This window comes from Thermobia domestica, chromosome 14 (assembly GCF_964235325.1).
Source record: "Thermobia domestica chromosome 14, izTheDome1.hap1.1, whole genome shotgun sequence".
Taxonomy (NCBI): domain Eukaryota; kingdom Metazoa; phylum Arthropoda; class Insecta; order Zygentoma; family Lepismatidae; genus Thermobia; species Thermobia domestica.
This window is the reverse complement of record NC_137467.1, coordinates 83,074,840-83,090,912: the sequence shown is the minus strand read 5'-3', so window position 1 is coordinate 83,090,912 and position 16,073 is coordinate 83,074,840. Positions and strand designations below refer to the sequence as shown.

The window sequence follows — 16,073 nt, the reverse complement described above, 5'->3', positions numbered from 1 at the left end:
AGTACTATTAATACTGATACTTTGTGTATAATCGGGAAATGTATATTTGTGGTAAATTTCATAGGAAATGAATTATAAATACAAAAATTAGAATGAGTAAAACAAAATGTTGTAAAGTGGACAAGAAGGTTTTATTTTCGTTTTATTGTTCGTATTTACTGCTCTTTTAATATGAAATTTGCCACATACATACCGGTATCTTTGCCGTTTGTATACATACTAACATTGTAAGAAATACTGGGCGAATTCGTTATCAAATTATATTCCTACAACAACATATTTATAGATATGCGACAATAATTTTGAACATGAGTGTACATCAGACGAATTTTTAAAGAGACGGAGGAAAAAACTTGTGAGTGAGCGTAAGAGTGTACATCGCGTCGAAACCATTCAAGTTTTCACTGAATGAAAATTGGCACTCTTCCTTGTTAGCTTCTATAATAGAATCTTTAACTTGAATTGTTTCGATGCGATGTACACTCTCACGCTCGCTCACAAGTTTTTTTTTTTTTTATCCTGTCTCATTAAAAATTCATCTGATGTACATTGTCTACAAAACAGGAAGGTTTCTTGAAAATTAAATCTTAGTACTTCTGACAAGGGTTATCGGCGTAGGTGATAAAGTACGTTGTGATAACAATGCTTTGCTACTTCTTTTTTTTCTGGTAACTTTTCTACTCTTTTCATGAAGTGTAACACTTCTCAGTCCCCCTCTTTTTTTTTACCATATATATAACACCATCAATTTCTCACAGATAAAACATTTTTCAGCTGTCATCTTGAACATAGATGATCTAATAGACCTGATTACTTATCCTCAGTCACACCTGCAATGAATGAAAAATACATCAATTTATATTTTATATAAGAAAAATCATTAAAACAAAATAGTATCAGAAAATTTTCGTTAAGGTTCTACTTCAAAGCGATGCTGAAAGAAAAATGCGTTAATTTCCCACGCCTATAACATCTAAACGGTGCATCCTAGAGAAAAAATGGAGAGAACATTTCTTCTAGAGAATTTAATGTAGATTATTTTTTGTAATAACATGTTTTGCTCTAAAATGCTTTCCATAGGAGATATTTACAAAAAACTAATTTTTGGCGCCATTTTTCGAAGATGGCGGCCAAATCCGGGGAGGTAGAGTGGTGCAAAACTAGTATGTTGTTACTGACACTTATATAAAGAAAATAAAATTTGTTCCAGCTTTCCACCATTTTTTTTCCTTTTTCGACCCTAAATTATCCCTTATTGACTGGCCTATTAATTTAATTTGTTATAAAGCAATGACTTTAGAAACCTACCCACCTAAAAACCTGTATGTTGATTTTAAGTTTTATTACTATTATATATTTGCGAAAAGTAAAATCTTTGTCAAGCTAAACAAATCAATGCCATATAAAACTAGAATTGAAACTATTTTATGTTAGGCATAAATTTCTTTACTTTGGCACAAACTTCATTCTTTATACGTATAAATTGAATTAATACTGTGGACGTAGAGACAATATAATACAGCTATTTAGATAGCTAGGTTCGTAAAGTCATTGCTTTATGATAAATTAAATAAGTATTAATAAAATTAGAAATAGGTGAGTTATTTTATTCTCTGCTTTTACCGCTTTTTTAAAGTCGGTAGAAACGTAGTTTTTACTATTTCTTAACATTTATGTGAACTAATTATAATATACGTTGCACCGCTACACAACTACCATTTCCATCATATATCAACATTTATTCATTTTAATTATAAATAAATGCTCGAGCATAATTAATTTTCACATCGGAGCATCTCAAGCATTCTATAATTAGTTCTGGCATTCTCTAATGTAACGTTCTCAATATTTCCTCAATTCATGATACATTGCCTTAACGTGCACATAACACTGAAAACTTACCAAGAAACAATAATAACACAACACAAATCTAAAGCTGTTAACCATTTCAGTAGCACTCTCAATTTACACTACAAAAGCACACGATGCTCAACAACTATGAAATGATCATAATTTGCAAACATCATTAACTCATACGACGTTGAACAACTATGAAATGATCATAATTTGTAAACGTCGTTAACTCATACGATGCCGTATAACTATGAAATGATCATAATTTGGAAACATCTTTAACTCAGACGATGCTGAACAACTACGAAATGATCATAATTTGCAAACATCATTAACTCAAATGATGCTGAGAAACTACGAAATGATCATAATTTGTAAACGTCGTTAACTCAGACGATGCCGTATAACTATGAAATGATCATAATTTGGAAACATCTTTAACTCATACGATGTTGAACAACTTTGAAATGATCATAATTTGTAAACGTCGTTAACTCAGACGATGCCGTATAACTATGAAATGATCATAATTTGGAAACATCTTTAACTCAGACGATGCTGAACAACTACGAAATGATCATAATTTGCAAACATCATTAACTCAAATGATGCTGAGAAACTATGAAATGATCATAATTTGCAAACATCGTTAACTCAGATGATGCTGAACAACTATGAAATGATCATAATTATTAAACATCGTTAATTCACACAATGCTGAACAACTATGAAACGATCATAATTTGCATATATCGTTAACTCAGATGATGCTGAACAACTATGAAATGATCATAATTTAGAAACATCGTTAACTCATAGGTACGATGTTGAACAACTATGAAATGAACATAATTTAGAAACATCGTTAATTCAGACGATGCTGATCAACTATGAAATGATCATAATTTGGAAGCATCTTTAACTCATACGATGTTGAACAACTTTGAAATTATCATAATTTGGAAATATCGTTAACTCAGACGATACTGATCAACTATGAAATGATCATAATTTGCAAACATAGTTAACTCAGACGATGCTGAACAACTATGAAATGATAATAATTTGCAAACATCATTAACTCAGACGATGCTGAACAGTTATCAAATGGTCATACTTTACAAACATCGTTAACTGAGATTATGAACAATTATGAAATGATCATAATTTGCAAACATTATTAACTCAGACGCTGAACAACTATGAAATGATCATAATTTGCAAACATAATTATCTCAGATGATGCTTAGAAGCTATGTAAGGATCATAATTTGCAAACATCGTTAACTCAGATGATGCTGAGAAGCTACGAAATGATCATAATTTGGAAACATCTTTAACTCATACGATGTTGAACATCTATAAAATGATCATAATTTGCAAACATCGTTATTTCAGATGATGCTGAAAAGCTACAAAATGATCATAATTTGCAAACATCGTTATTTCAGACGATGCTGAGAATTTATGAAATGATCATAATTTGCAAACATCGTAAACTCAGATGATACTGAACAACTATGAAATGGTCATAATTTGCAAACATCGTTAACTCAGATGATGCTGATCAACTATGAAATGATCATAATTTGTAAACGTCGTTAACTCAGACGATGCCATACAACTATGAAATGATCATAATTTGCAAACACCTTTAACTCAGACGATGCTGAATAACTATGAGATGATCATAATTTGCTAGCATCATTATCTCAGATGATGCTGAGGAGCTGTGTAATGATCATAATTTGCAAACATCGTTAACTCAAATGATGCTGAGAAGCTACGAAATGATCATAATTTGCAAACATCGTTATTTCAGATGATGCTGAGAGCTATGAAATGATCATAATTTGCAAACATCGTTAACTCAGATGATGCTGATCAACTATGAAATGATCATAATTTGCAAACATCGTTAACTCAGACGATACTGAACCATTAAATGATCATAATTTACAAATATCGTTAGGTCAGACGATGTTGAGCAACTATTAAATGATCAAAATTTGCAAACATCGTTAGTTCAGACAATATTTTGCAACTCCGAATTATAACTTGAGGGAATCCACATACAAAAGCGAGAGGTTGATTTTGTCACCAAAGGATTTGTTTTTCTCTGTAATTTCGCTTACACGTGAATATCGGCTTTAATTGTAGAATCAGTGCAATTTGCTCAGAAAACCAACTTCGGTTACGGATTTGAAACCGATTATCTCAAAGAAAGTTATTTCAGTACCGTGCCTGAAAACATTTCTATCAGGAAATTCCTTTCTGGTTCGTGACAAGATAAACACTCTTTTACCAACAAAAAGTGAGGTAGAAATACATCAACAACTAGAATTTACTGGAAGAACAATTTTATTTAGCGTGGTATTCTACCTGTTTCAAGATTTCCTTTCTTCATGAAAGTTCCAAGTGGTTTTGTCGTGTAGACATGTTTTATATTCAATTAGTAGAATTACGTATTTATTTTGTAATGAACTGTCAAGTATCAAACATTGTTTAAAATCACATTAAAATATACTAATTCTTCAATGCAGATCAAATGCTCTGGCTTATAATGGAAACTTGTGTGTATTAAGAAACTATGAATGTAAAAAAGACTCAAGTTAATCTCTTCCCTTCCAAATTATCTAGCCTGCCCCGTCCTTTGTTAATGTCTGGACACGGGGTTATGTAACATTGACTTTTATTCAAATTTTCAATCACTATTATTTTGATTTCATCTTTCTATTTTGACCTTTTCAGCACGTATAAAGGTAACATGTAAAATTAAATATCAAAGATTGAATGTAGTACTTGTAACTAATTTACATATCGTAAATAAATGTTCCTTTTGAAGTTTGAACATAGATATTTTTCTCACAACATCTTAGTTTATTGCGGGAAAATGTTCGAATAAGTTACATATTATTATTATTATTATTATTATTATTATTATTATTATTATTATTATTATTATTATTATTATTATTATTATTATTATTATTATTTTGCAAATCGCAAACAAAACTTTGCGTATATTTTTTTGAAAATGACAAAACCGGGGTGCGGTTGCAATAGGTCTCAAATTACTGTTTTTTCACGGAACACCTCTTCACGATAAAAACTTAATTATTGTGGTTTTAAAAAAACAGCAAAATCATCTACAAATATGCCTTAGTGAGGAGGCGTTAGTTAATAAAATGAATCATACATGTTTTAATAAATCAGATTTAATGGATAACTCGATATATGTTCATGAATAAGTACTAATAATACAAATGTTTTGACCTTGAAACCCTTGTGAACATTGTTTAACAAGAAACAAAAAGTGGTGTACAACAGGAACTAAATGCCATATTAAGGTGGAGATTGACGTAAAAGGCCATGCATTTTAATACACAAACAAGCTATAACAATAACTTAATATGGGTGTACGTCATTAATACAATTAACACCAAGATACACCCAGTCTTGACTTAGCGAAGTGATGTGTTCAATAGATAAAGGCTTTTCAGAAAGAAAGAAAAATAAAAGCACTATCTCAATTCTAATCAAATAAACATGTTGACTCAAGTGAGCTATAATTGTAAAGTCTTAAACGAACAAAAATTAACTGATGTGTCAAATACCTAATTAGGTTCTTAATAATAATAATAATAATAATAATAATAATAATAATAATAATAATAATAATAATATAATTTAATAATATTTGTCATCTGCATTTAGGTCAAATGTCACTAGGATGACCAGATTCTAAAAACCGAAAAGTAGGACACAAATAAAATAGTATGCCTGATATATAACCTACTGAGTCGGCAATATGCATGTCCTTATGTCATTTAACCTTAAATTAATCATTATTTTTTGTTTAAAAAAGAATTACTCAACAAAAATATTAAAGTAATTCAACACAACTCCAAACACTTTCAAAAATGCTAACAAATTATTTTCATTAATATGTGACGTCTGTTTTCCAACTAAACATCAGGACAGCGCTTGGTGACACATTTTTGTTTGAATGTATAGCGTTCAGAAACTTGCTGTTTCGCAAAACCATGTCATGGAATTCACTATAGGTACAATTATAGTTACATTTGGTTATTATTAGGTATTTAAGAGTTTCAGATTTGAACTGAGATTTCCCATCAGTTCACAAAATACTCATTATAGAAAATATCTTGTCATTTGGAGCATTTGTGACAAGGAGGCACATAATGAACTCTGGTTATTATTAGGTATATAAGAGTTTCAGATTTGAACTGAGATTTCCCATCAGTTCACAAAATACTCATTATAGAAAATATCTTGTTATTTGGAGCATTTGTGACAAGGAGGCACATAATGAACTCTGGTTATTATTAGGTATATAAGAGTTTCAGATTTGAACTGAGATTTCCCATCAGTTCACAAAATACTCATTATAGAAAATATCTTGTTATTTGGAGCATTTGTGACAAGGAGGCACATAATGAACTCTGGTTATTATTAGGTATTTAAGAGTTCCAGATTTGAACTGAGATTTCCCATCAGTTTACAAAATACTCATTATAGAAAATATCTTGTTATTTGGAGCATTTGTGACAAGGAGGCACATAATGAATTCTGGTTATTATTAGGTATTTAAGAGTTCCAGATTTGAACTGAGATTTCCCATCAGTTCACAAAATACTCATTATAGAAAATATCTTGTTATTTGGAGCATTTGTGACAAGGAGGCACATAATGAACTCTGGTTATTATTAGGTATTTAAGGGTTCCAGATTTGAACTGAGATTTCCCATCAGTTCACAAAATACTCATTATAGAAAATATCTTGTCATTTGGAGCATTTGTGACAAGGAGGCACATAATGAACTCTGGTTATTATTAGGTATTTGAGAGTTCCAGATTTGAACTGAGATTTCCCATCAGTTTACAAAATACTCATTATAGAAAATATCTTGTCATTTGGAGCATTTGTGACAAGGAGGCACATAATGAACTCTGGTTATTATTAGGTATTTAAGAGTTCCAGATTTGAACTGAGATTTCCCATCAGTTCACAAAATACTCATTATAGAAAATATCTTGTTATTTGGAGCATTTGTGACAAGGAGGCACATAATGAATTCTGGTTATTATTAGGTATTTGAGAGTTCCAGATTTGAACTGAGATTTCCCATCAGTTCACAAAATACTCATTATAGAAAATATCTTGTTATTTGGAGCATTTGTGACAAGAGGCACATAATGAACTGCACAATGTCACATACTTGAGAATGTGGAATTAAATATGGAATAGTTTATAATTCAGAAGAAAGAGTGCCTGTGATTCGAAATGTGAATAAATATTTAACCACTAAAGTATTGCAAATAAGTTAGGACATTTCGCAGGACATTTCTAATTTTTTTTTAGATGTCTTTGCAACATGCAGGACAGCTCTCTGAAAAACAGTATTGTACTGCGAAAATCTGTACGCCTGGTCACCCTAAATGTCCCCAGCAATTCTTCCCTATTATTTATCTCCTAACTTTTAAAGTTTTATATCTTGAGCTGCAGACCTAGATCCCAGACACCTATATTACTAATTAATGTTACTAGTATTACTGAAGTTGCACTCCCCTGAGATTGTAATGTTATGTGTCTTTCCGTTACTCCACACAATAACTCTTAAGGAAAGCGAATTTCTGAATTCTGTTTCTTGCAATAAGTAGCTAGAATGGTTATTTCGGCAGAGTTTGTTAAAGAAGTACACCCGTTAATATATTCATGGGTAAGGGCGACTAATGGTGGCTATCCATACCCGATTATCTACAGTACCAGTCAAAAGTTTAAGACCACGTCGAATTTGATATAAGATTCTGCTGTGGACCTCCTATTTTAGCGTACTCTGAGAAAAGTTATCCGTACAGCGGTATATTGTCCCAATACACGGAATCCATATGGTTACTACAGAAATCTGTACGGTATATACGTTTATTCATATGGTATATACGTACTGCCTTTTTTCCCGCTTAGATGTTACATTATGCCGCTACAGATGTCTGATACCTAACAGTCTTCCTTATATTACATAACGTCCATCTATATGTAAGATCCTTACCACCTATACACAAAAGGTCAATTCCAAAGAGATGCAAAAGACCGATTCTAGGGGGTGCAAAAAACCGACACGCAAGCATAGTTGCGAATACACACACACTTTGATGCACGCGTGCATATAATACATCATACACACAGGTTGTTCAGCCTACGTTTGGCCGATTTCGTTCCTTCCCCCTCCCGGGCAGAATGGACTCACCCAACCTGGCTCGTGGCGTCCTGCAGTGTTGTGCAGAGGCTTCCTGGGAACGGAGTTGTTTTTCCGCGCGGACGACAATAACGCACAAAACAGGACCATTGTTGTGAGTGTTGTGTTAAATTTGTTTCCAAGTGTGTGGGTTTCCGTTCTGTGACCAAAATGCCGCCCAAATTAAGCCGCTTTTGGTAAGGCTATGTTGCGGCTCTTTATGGCGCCCACTTTAGTGTTTCTGTAATTAGAAAACAGTGGTATACAGGTGATACCTTTCAATGAGGTACCTATTATTTAAATAAATCTCCAGATGCAAGTCCTATGGACTATTGTGGATTTGGATTGCTGAAGCGGGTTTTGGGAATACGGCGTGTGACAACTGTGGAAGAACTTTGGAAAGCTGTGCAAAGGGAATGGGACAAGATTCCCCTCCCAGTTCTTCAGAGAAGCCTATTAAATGGAAATTACGCTGTCGGGCTATTGTTATTGAACCAAGGGAAACACATCGAGCACTTACAGACCTGGCGCCATGGATTTTTCTAAATTTTTTGGTAAGTTGAAATTGGCCAAATGTAGACTGAACAACCTCTGTAAAACAGTAATTATTTATGCACATGCCCTTATTAACTGCAGTAAATAAACTATACTAGTAATTAGTACTATAACATGGAAGAGTAAATTATTATATTTTGACATATTTCAAAGAGATGGATAGCCAGATGTAACTGCCCCTGTTGCCCTACACTGCGGGTGGCAATGATCACAACTGTTCATGCCAAAACAGAAAATTTGATGACAGTTGGAATGCGATCTGAGAGATACTCCAGATTATACATCTAATTACAAATTTTGAAATGAACACAAAAAAAATGCATTTTGTAATAGATATTGCGTAATCTAAACAAAGAACTGCAAGATAAGACAGTTTGGTTTTATTTAAAAGAAGCACGTATAGTTCAATACATTGATATGGAACACATGGGACGCGCGACACTAGTGCACAGAGATATCACACAGGGGCAATTGTAAATGTTTTGTGGTTCTTTCTAGCTTGTCATATTCTAACGTTAAAAAGTCAAAAGTAACTTAGTACCACGAGGACTTGTAAAACCTGGGTTCTACACTCACAAGTGCTTTGCCTCACGCGTGATGATTCGGAAGAATTTTGTATGATTCGTGGAGCTGCCTTTCGAAGGCACACTTGAGAAAACATGAAACGACAGAAATGCACGAACAATGTTGCCAAAGTTAGAAGAAAAAACAGCACTTTTCGGATTTTTGGTAACTTTTGTTACCATGGCATAGTATCGTCTTTCACCTCTAGTTTTAGGTTTTATAACAGGTATTAAGCCGTTTTTTTTATTGGTCAAGTCAAGGCTGGACGAAAGAAACACCCCAGATGAGTTTTGAACCGAATGGTCAACTTGGCGTCGCCAAGTGGGGACGGAGGACCGTGACTTTTTTGTTTTCTTAAGGTAAATTTTAAAAATATTTCACACCTTTATTTTCCAGATATCAGGTTGAAACTTTGCATACGGATTGTGTGTACATTTAGATATTTCTCAATTTTTTTGAGATCCCTAAGTAAAACCGGAGACAGACCCAAGGGGCTTAAGTGTTCCGAGGGTGTGATTTTTTTTTAAAGAAAAATTTCAATTTTTCCACATTTTTCCGATTTAGGTGTGTGATACGGACATGTGAGTGGCATCATTGGAAAGGGCTCGTTATACTGAAGAAAATGACGTTTGAGCCATGACTCTAGGCCAAATAGTAAAGACGAAAAATTTTTTCATTATATCTATTTATCTATCTATCTATCTATCTATATATTTATATATATCTATATATCTATATATCTATATATCTATATCTATATATCTATCTATCTATCTATCTATCTATCTATCTATATATATATATATATATATATATATATATATATATATAATAAAGGGCCTAAATTAAGGCTTTCAACAATTTTCGCAATTTGTTTTCAAGAAACAAGATTGAAATTTTGCACGCATATTATGTACATAACATATTTTTAGAAAAAAAAATCAGATCCATACGTCAACCCAAGCCCAGGCCAGAGGGGCAAGGTTTTCAAATACAAATTTCCGTTTTTTTTTTTTTCGAATTTTCCGGTTCACGTGAGTGGTACCGTTGGAAAGAGATCGTTATACTGAAGAAACTGGCGTTTAAACCATGACTTTAGGTTAAATAGTAATGATGCAGTACATTTTTGAAGTATTTTTATATGTATACATATGAAAAAATGCGTCACCTTCAGACTTTTAAGGATCTCTCTCGACCTCAGTTTTCAAGATACAAGATTGAAATTTTGCACACGTATTATGTACATAATAACGTAGTTCTTTTTTAAAAAAAACAGATCTCTACGTGAACCCGTTCCCGGGGAAGAGGGCACAACATTTCGAAAAACTTTTTTAAACAATCTCCCCGTTTTTCCCGATTTTCCGTTTCTGTTGTATAATAGGGACAAACGAGTAGTGCCGTTGGAAAGTATGCTCTATACTGAAAGTTATGAACCATGATCCTACGACAAATAGTAAAGAAACAGTAGATGTTTGAGTGAAACTCTAAAATTTACCTCAAAAAGTGGAAATCCTAAAAGGGTTAAAGAGCTATAACACGAATACTAACAATTATTTGAATTAAACGGTAACAATAAGCAACAATATGAAACAACGACAACAAAAATAAATAAAATGAAACTTAGCGGGAATCTGATAACAGTGTCCCCTAACAATTATTTGAATTAATCGGTAACAATAAGCAACAATATGAAACAACAACAAAAATAAATAAAATGAAACTTAGTGGGAATCTGATAACAGTGTCCCTAACAATTATTTGAATTAAACGGTGTCAATTAGCAACAATAAGAAACAAGTACCACAAAAGTATATAAAATGAAACTTAGTGGGAATCTGATAACAGTGTCCCCTAACAATTATTTGAATTAATCGGTAATATAAGCAACAATATGAAACAACGACAACAAAAATAAATAAAATGAAACTTAGCGGAATCTGATAACAGTGTCCCCTAACAATTATTTGAATTAATCGGTAACAATAAGCAACAATATGAAACAACGACAACAAAAATAAATAAAATGAAACTTACGGGAATCTGATAACAGTGTCCCCTAACAATTATTTGAATTAAACGGTATCAATAAGCAACAATAAGAAACAAGGACCACAAAAGTATATAAAATGAAACTTAGTGGGAATCTGCTAACAGTGTCCCCTAACAATTATTTGAATTAAACGGTATCAATAAGCAACAATAAGAAACAAGGACCACAAAAGTATATAAAATGAAACTTAGTGGGAATCTGATAACAGTGTCCCCTAACAATTATTTGAATTAATCGGTAACAATAAGCAACAATATGAAACAACAACAAAAATAAATAAAATGAAACTTACGGGAATCTGATAACAGTGTCCCCTAACAATTATTTGAATTAATCGGTAACAATAAGCAACAATATGAAACAACGACAACAAAAATAAATAAATGAAACTTACGGGAATCTGATAACAGTGTCCCCTAACAATTATTTGAATTAAACGGTATCAATAAGCAACAATAAGAAACAAGGACCACAAAAGTATATAAAATGAAACTTAGTGGGAATCTGCTAACAGTGTCCCCTAACAATTATTTGAATTAAACGGTATCAATAAGCAACAATAAGAAACAAGGACCACAAAGTATATAAAATGAAACTTAGTGGGAATCTGATAACAGTGTCCCCTAACAATTATTTGAATTAAACGGTGTCAATTAGCAACAATAAGAAACAAGTACCACAAAAGTATATAAAATGAAACTTAGTGGGAATCTGATAACAGTGTCCCCTAACAATTATTTGAATTAATCGGTAACAATAAGCAACAATATGAAACAACGACAAAAATAAATAAAATGAAACTTAGCGGGAATCTGATAACAGTGTCCCTAACAATTATTTGAATTAAACAGTATCAATAAGCAACAATAAGAAACAAGGACCACAAAAGTATATAAAATGAAACTTAGTGAGAATCTAATAACAGTGTCCCCTAAAACTATTTGAATTAAACGGTATCAATAAGCAACAATAAGAAACAACGATATTGAAACTATAAAAAATCCGATAATAATATGCGATGATACTATTGTAGTACTTGTCACAATTTTAAATTATTTTTAAATCTCCTACGAAATGTTTACAGTATGTAAATTAATGAATTCGTGTAAGTAAATGTCACTGGTAATTTCTTTCAGAATGGTCGTTCATGTGTAGAATAAACTATGCCAGAGAATCTTGTTAAATTTAGATGTTAAATTTAATTAACATTTTCTAAGTGTGCATGAGTTATTTTGTGTCGACGCATAAGTTCGTGCGGTTATATTATTTTATTTTTATTCTACTGTTCTGTTAATTCAAACACAAAAAAAAAAACATAGACATAACATTAACATATTCTACGTTTGTAACAATACATTGCATACATTTTACTGTAACTCACATTAACTCACAATTACTAAGTGATGTATTCACCTCCACTATCTGTGACCTTCTGCCAACGTTCAGGTAGCAGTTCAATGCCTCGCCTGTAGAACTGTTTGGTTTTGACTGGAAGAAATCTGTTAGCCATTGGTCAAGAGAAGCTTTTCTGTGTTGTTCTTTCAGCAATTGCTTCGTTCCCGTACACTGCACAAATTATTCTGCTGCACTGGTTCCTCGGTTAAACTCGAAGAGTAAAATGTGACTTGACATTCCATATTAATTTGTCTGAAATATGCACAATAATACGTTCACAATCAAGAAAACCTGTGTTTCACAACATACAAACTCCAAACTACGGTAAAACAACGGAATAACGATTAACAATCGCTTCACGCCGCATTGTTGCCAACCCAAAAGAAAAACCACATGAACTTATGTATCGACCCAACAGTAATTCAATAACTAATGAATTTTTATTTTCGTTTTCAGGAGTTGCTCGGGAATAATGGCTACTTAGACAAAAGTTTAATGTACAACACAATGCATCCATTTCTAGGAGATGGTCTTCTCACTAGTCCAGGTACCAATATATTTCTTTTATTTACTTTAAGAGAATAATTAAATTAACACTAGTCTCCGATAGACGAAATAGATTATTCTAATTATTTTTGTACGCATAATTGGTTACAAATATGTTATCATTTTATTCAATCACGTGTACAGTGTTTTATAGAATAACATGTTTAACTACCCGAGTGAGGTAGCTGGGCTAGTTCCAAAGCCCGAATAAGAATAGAATTGTTCACCCGACTTATTTTGAATCCTGGTGAAAAGAATGTCATAAGAAATAGTTTCGCAAATCTCGATAGAGTTCTTCTTCCAACCTCACATATTAGGCATAGCCTTATTAAGAAATTTCTCAGGAGCATTGAATAAAGACCAAACTGTGCTTTAGGTATGTTCCACATTTTTATTTTTATCTTAGGCTAAGGTGAGTGAAAATATATTCCAGGCCCTCGGATAAGAATACTGATTTAAAAAAAAATAAGTACTTTGAAATTTTAATGACAGAAATTCTAATTTTAATCAGCACAAAAAGGGGGAATGTGGTAGCAGGTCAAAGTGCAAAGTGTGTCATAACAAATATAATGAGTACAGAGCGGATTTATATGTAAAATGCAAGTTTATATTAACGCGCAGAAACGTATGAAAAGTATTTTTCTTTCCAACGAACTTGTAAGGATTCGTTTGAAACGCATATGATAACGTATAAAAGTATATATTTTGAGTGAATTTCGATGCACATGCATATTTCGTAAACCTCTCAGGATACTGCATATTTCCGAATTTTATTCCTGCATACTAGCATATTTCAGAGTATATCACAAGAAAGTAGGCTATATTTAAAGTGAACTTAATCACTTTGTAAACGCAGATGTAGAATAAAATTTGTTTTTTGAAAAAAAAAAAAAAAGAAAAAGAAAGAAAAGAAAAGAAAAAAGGAAACCGTTCAGTGTGTTGCAGTACAATCCTAGGTAAATTCACTTTCGATTGCTGGTAACACTGCACGGGATTATCCCGTTCTTGCCAGCTGCTTGGACGGGTTTGTCCCATTTGATTCTATATCTTCGTAGTTCAATTCCGGTTTTGTGTGTATTAGGGTTGCCAACTGGCCGGAAATATTGCTGTTATTTTTATTAAAGCCGGTGACCGGACAAACTTCTTACCAGTCCCTTTATGACCGTTTTTTTTTTTTTTTTTTTTTCAAATTTGTATCTAGTTCGAAGCAGTTTCATCTAGTTCGAAATATAGATTTAAGAAATAACTTTCATTGTGTAAATCCAAACTATCATCTTTCACCATCATCTGTTTAGATAAATTTAAAGAGAGGACAGGGCTGTATCAGGGAAAATTTCAAATTAACTTGTAAGGAATTTTACACATCTATTGAGAGTGAAAAAGGACTTCTTAAAGCAATTTCCTGTAGTTGAAGTATAAGTTTAAAGAACAAATTTCATTTTCCAAACACAAAATTGTTACGTAAGGATTAATCTGTTTCTATAATTTTAAAGAAGTGGCAGTTACTGGTAAATGCAATAAAATGATCAACGCCGATTTCAGTTTCTCATTTATAGAAAAATGTATCTATTAAGCTTATTAGTGAATGTACTAAGGATATGCAGAATACAGGTGCTAATGCACTTTTGTTCACGATAGTACATTTTCTTCCCATGGATAGATCCAAAACAGAGATACTTCACACTTAGACCTATATCATAGCAGATTTTGAGGGGGTGCCGGCTTTTTTTATTTTTCAGAGCTGGAAACCCTGGTGTGTATGTATGTGTTCTCTTAAACATGCCACTTAAAAAAGCAAATAAGGCAGCCCTGTTGCGCAAATATGTACAAGAATTTGGAAATAGTGTCTTCACAGGAGATGGTTCAGTTTTATTCTGTGTAGGGTGCGAAAAAAAAGTGTTCCGGCAAAAAATAAATTTCAAGTTACTCAACCGAGCAATGGAAATCTACGAGGATTCCTTGAAAAATACACAAGTAAAAGGTGCCTGAGGAATCGACATTACGTAAAAAAAAAAAAAAAAAAAAAAAAAAAATGTGCCTGTGTGTTTTAATGAAGTCATGTGAGAAATTTGAGAAGTGATGAAGCACGAAAAAATATGGGTGTCTATCGAAGAGACAACTGACGCGGCAGGACGTTGTTTGCAGTGCTGCTGTTGGCGCAATGAAGGCGAATAGTAAACATTACTTACTGGATACCGAGGTGTTAGAGAAAGTGAATATTTCCTCAATTGCCAAAATGTTTAATGATTCTTAACTTCGTTGCGGCCAGATTTCATTTAGTATGACAATGTGTTACTACTCTTTGTTACTGACGCGACCCCGTGCATTGTCAAAGCAGCATCTGGTTTGAAAGTATTGTATCTTAAATTAATCTACCTGACTTGTCTTGTACACTTCATCACATAGCAGAAACAATCAGTTGCCAATATCCGGAAGTAGACACGTTTGTATCAAATGTAAAGAAAATATTTGTGAAAGCTCCATCGCGCGTACGTTCACGAAGTTGCGAAAAATGTTCCGTTACCTCTGCAACCAGTTCTTACCCTGTGGGCTTGTGGCTGGAAGCTGTGTCGTATTATGCAGATAACTTGAATCAAGTGAACACAGTTGTAGATTCACTAAATCTTGATGATACAGCCGCTATTTAAGTGTCACAAAAATGTTTCTCTACAAGTGACATTGAGAACAAAATTACGTACATATAGGCACAACCTCTTCCCGAGAATATCTGAAATTATCAGGCAATTTCAATCCAATTATCAGGCATTTCCCTTTGCAGCATTCAGTCTCATTTTTGGGCGATTTATTGCAAACTTTGTCCAGTGAAACTCATGGAGTTGCGAAAATAG

The 16,073-nt window shown here is 32.8% G+C and overlaps 1 protein-coding gene across 1 annotated transcript in view; it reads left to right on the top strand.

The window, feature by feature from the left end:
- LOC145670239 (cytochrome P450 4C1-like) overlaps positions 1-16,073 on the top strand; it is a 231,101-nt gene that overhangs the window by 151,795 nt on the left and 63,233 nt on the right. Inside the window, exon 4 of the mRNA XM_081738635.1 lies at positions 13,135-13,225. Coding sequence (XP_081594761.1) covers positions 13,135-13,225 — 91 coding nt within the window. The remainder of the gene's footprint in view (positions 1-13,134; positions 13,226-16,073) is intronic.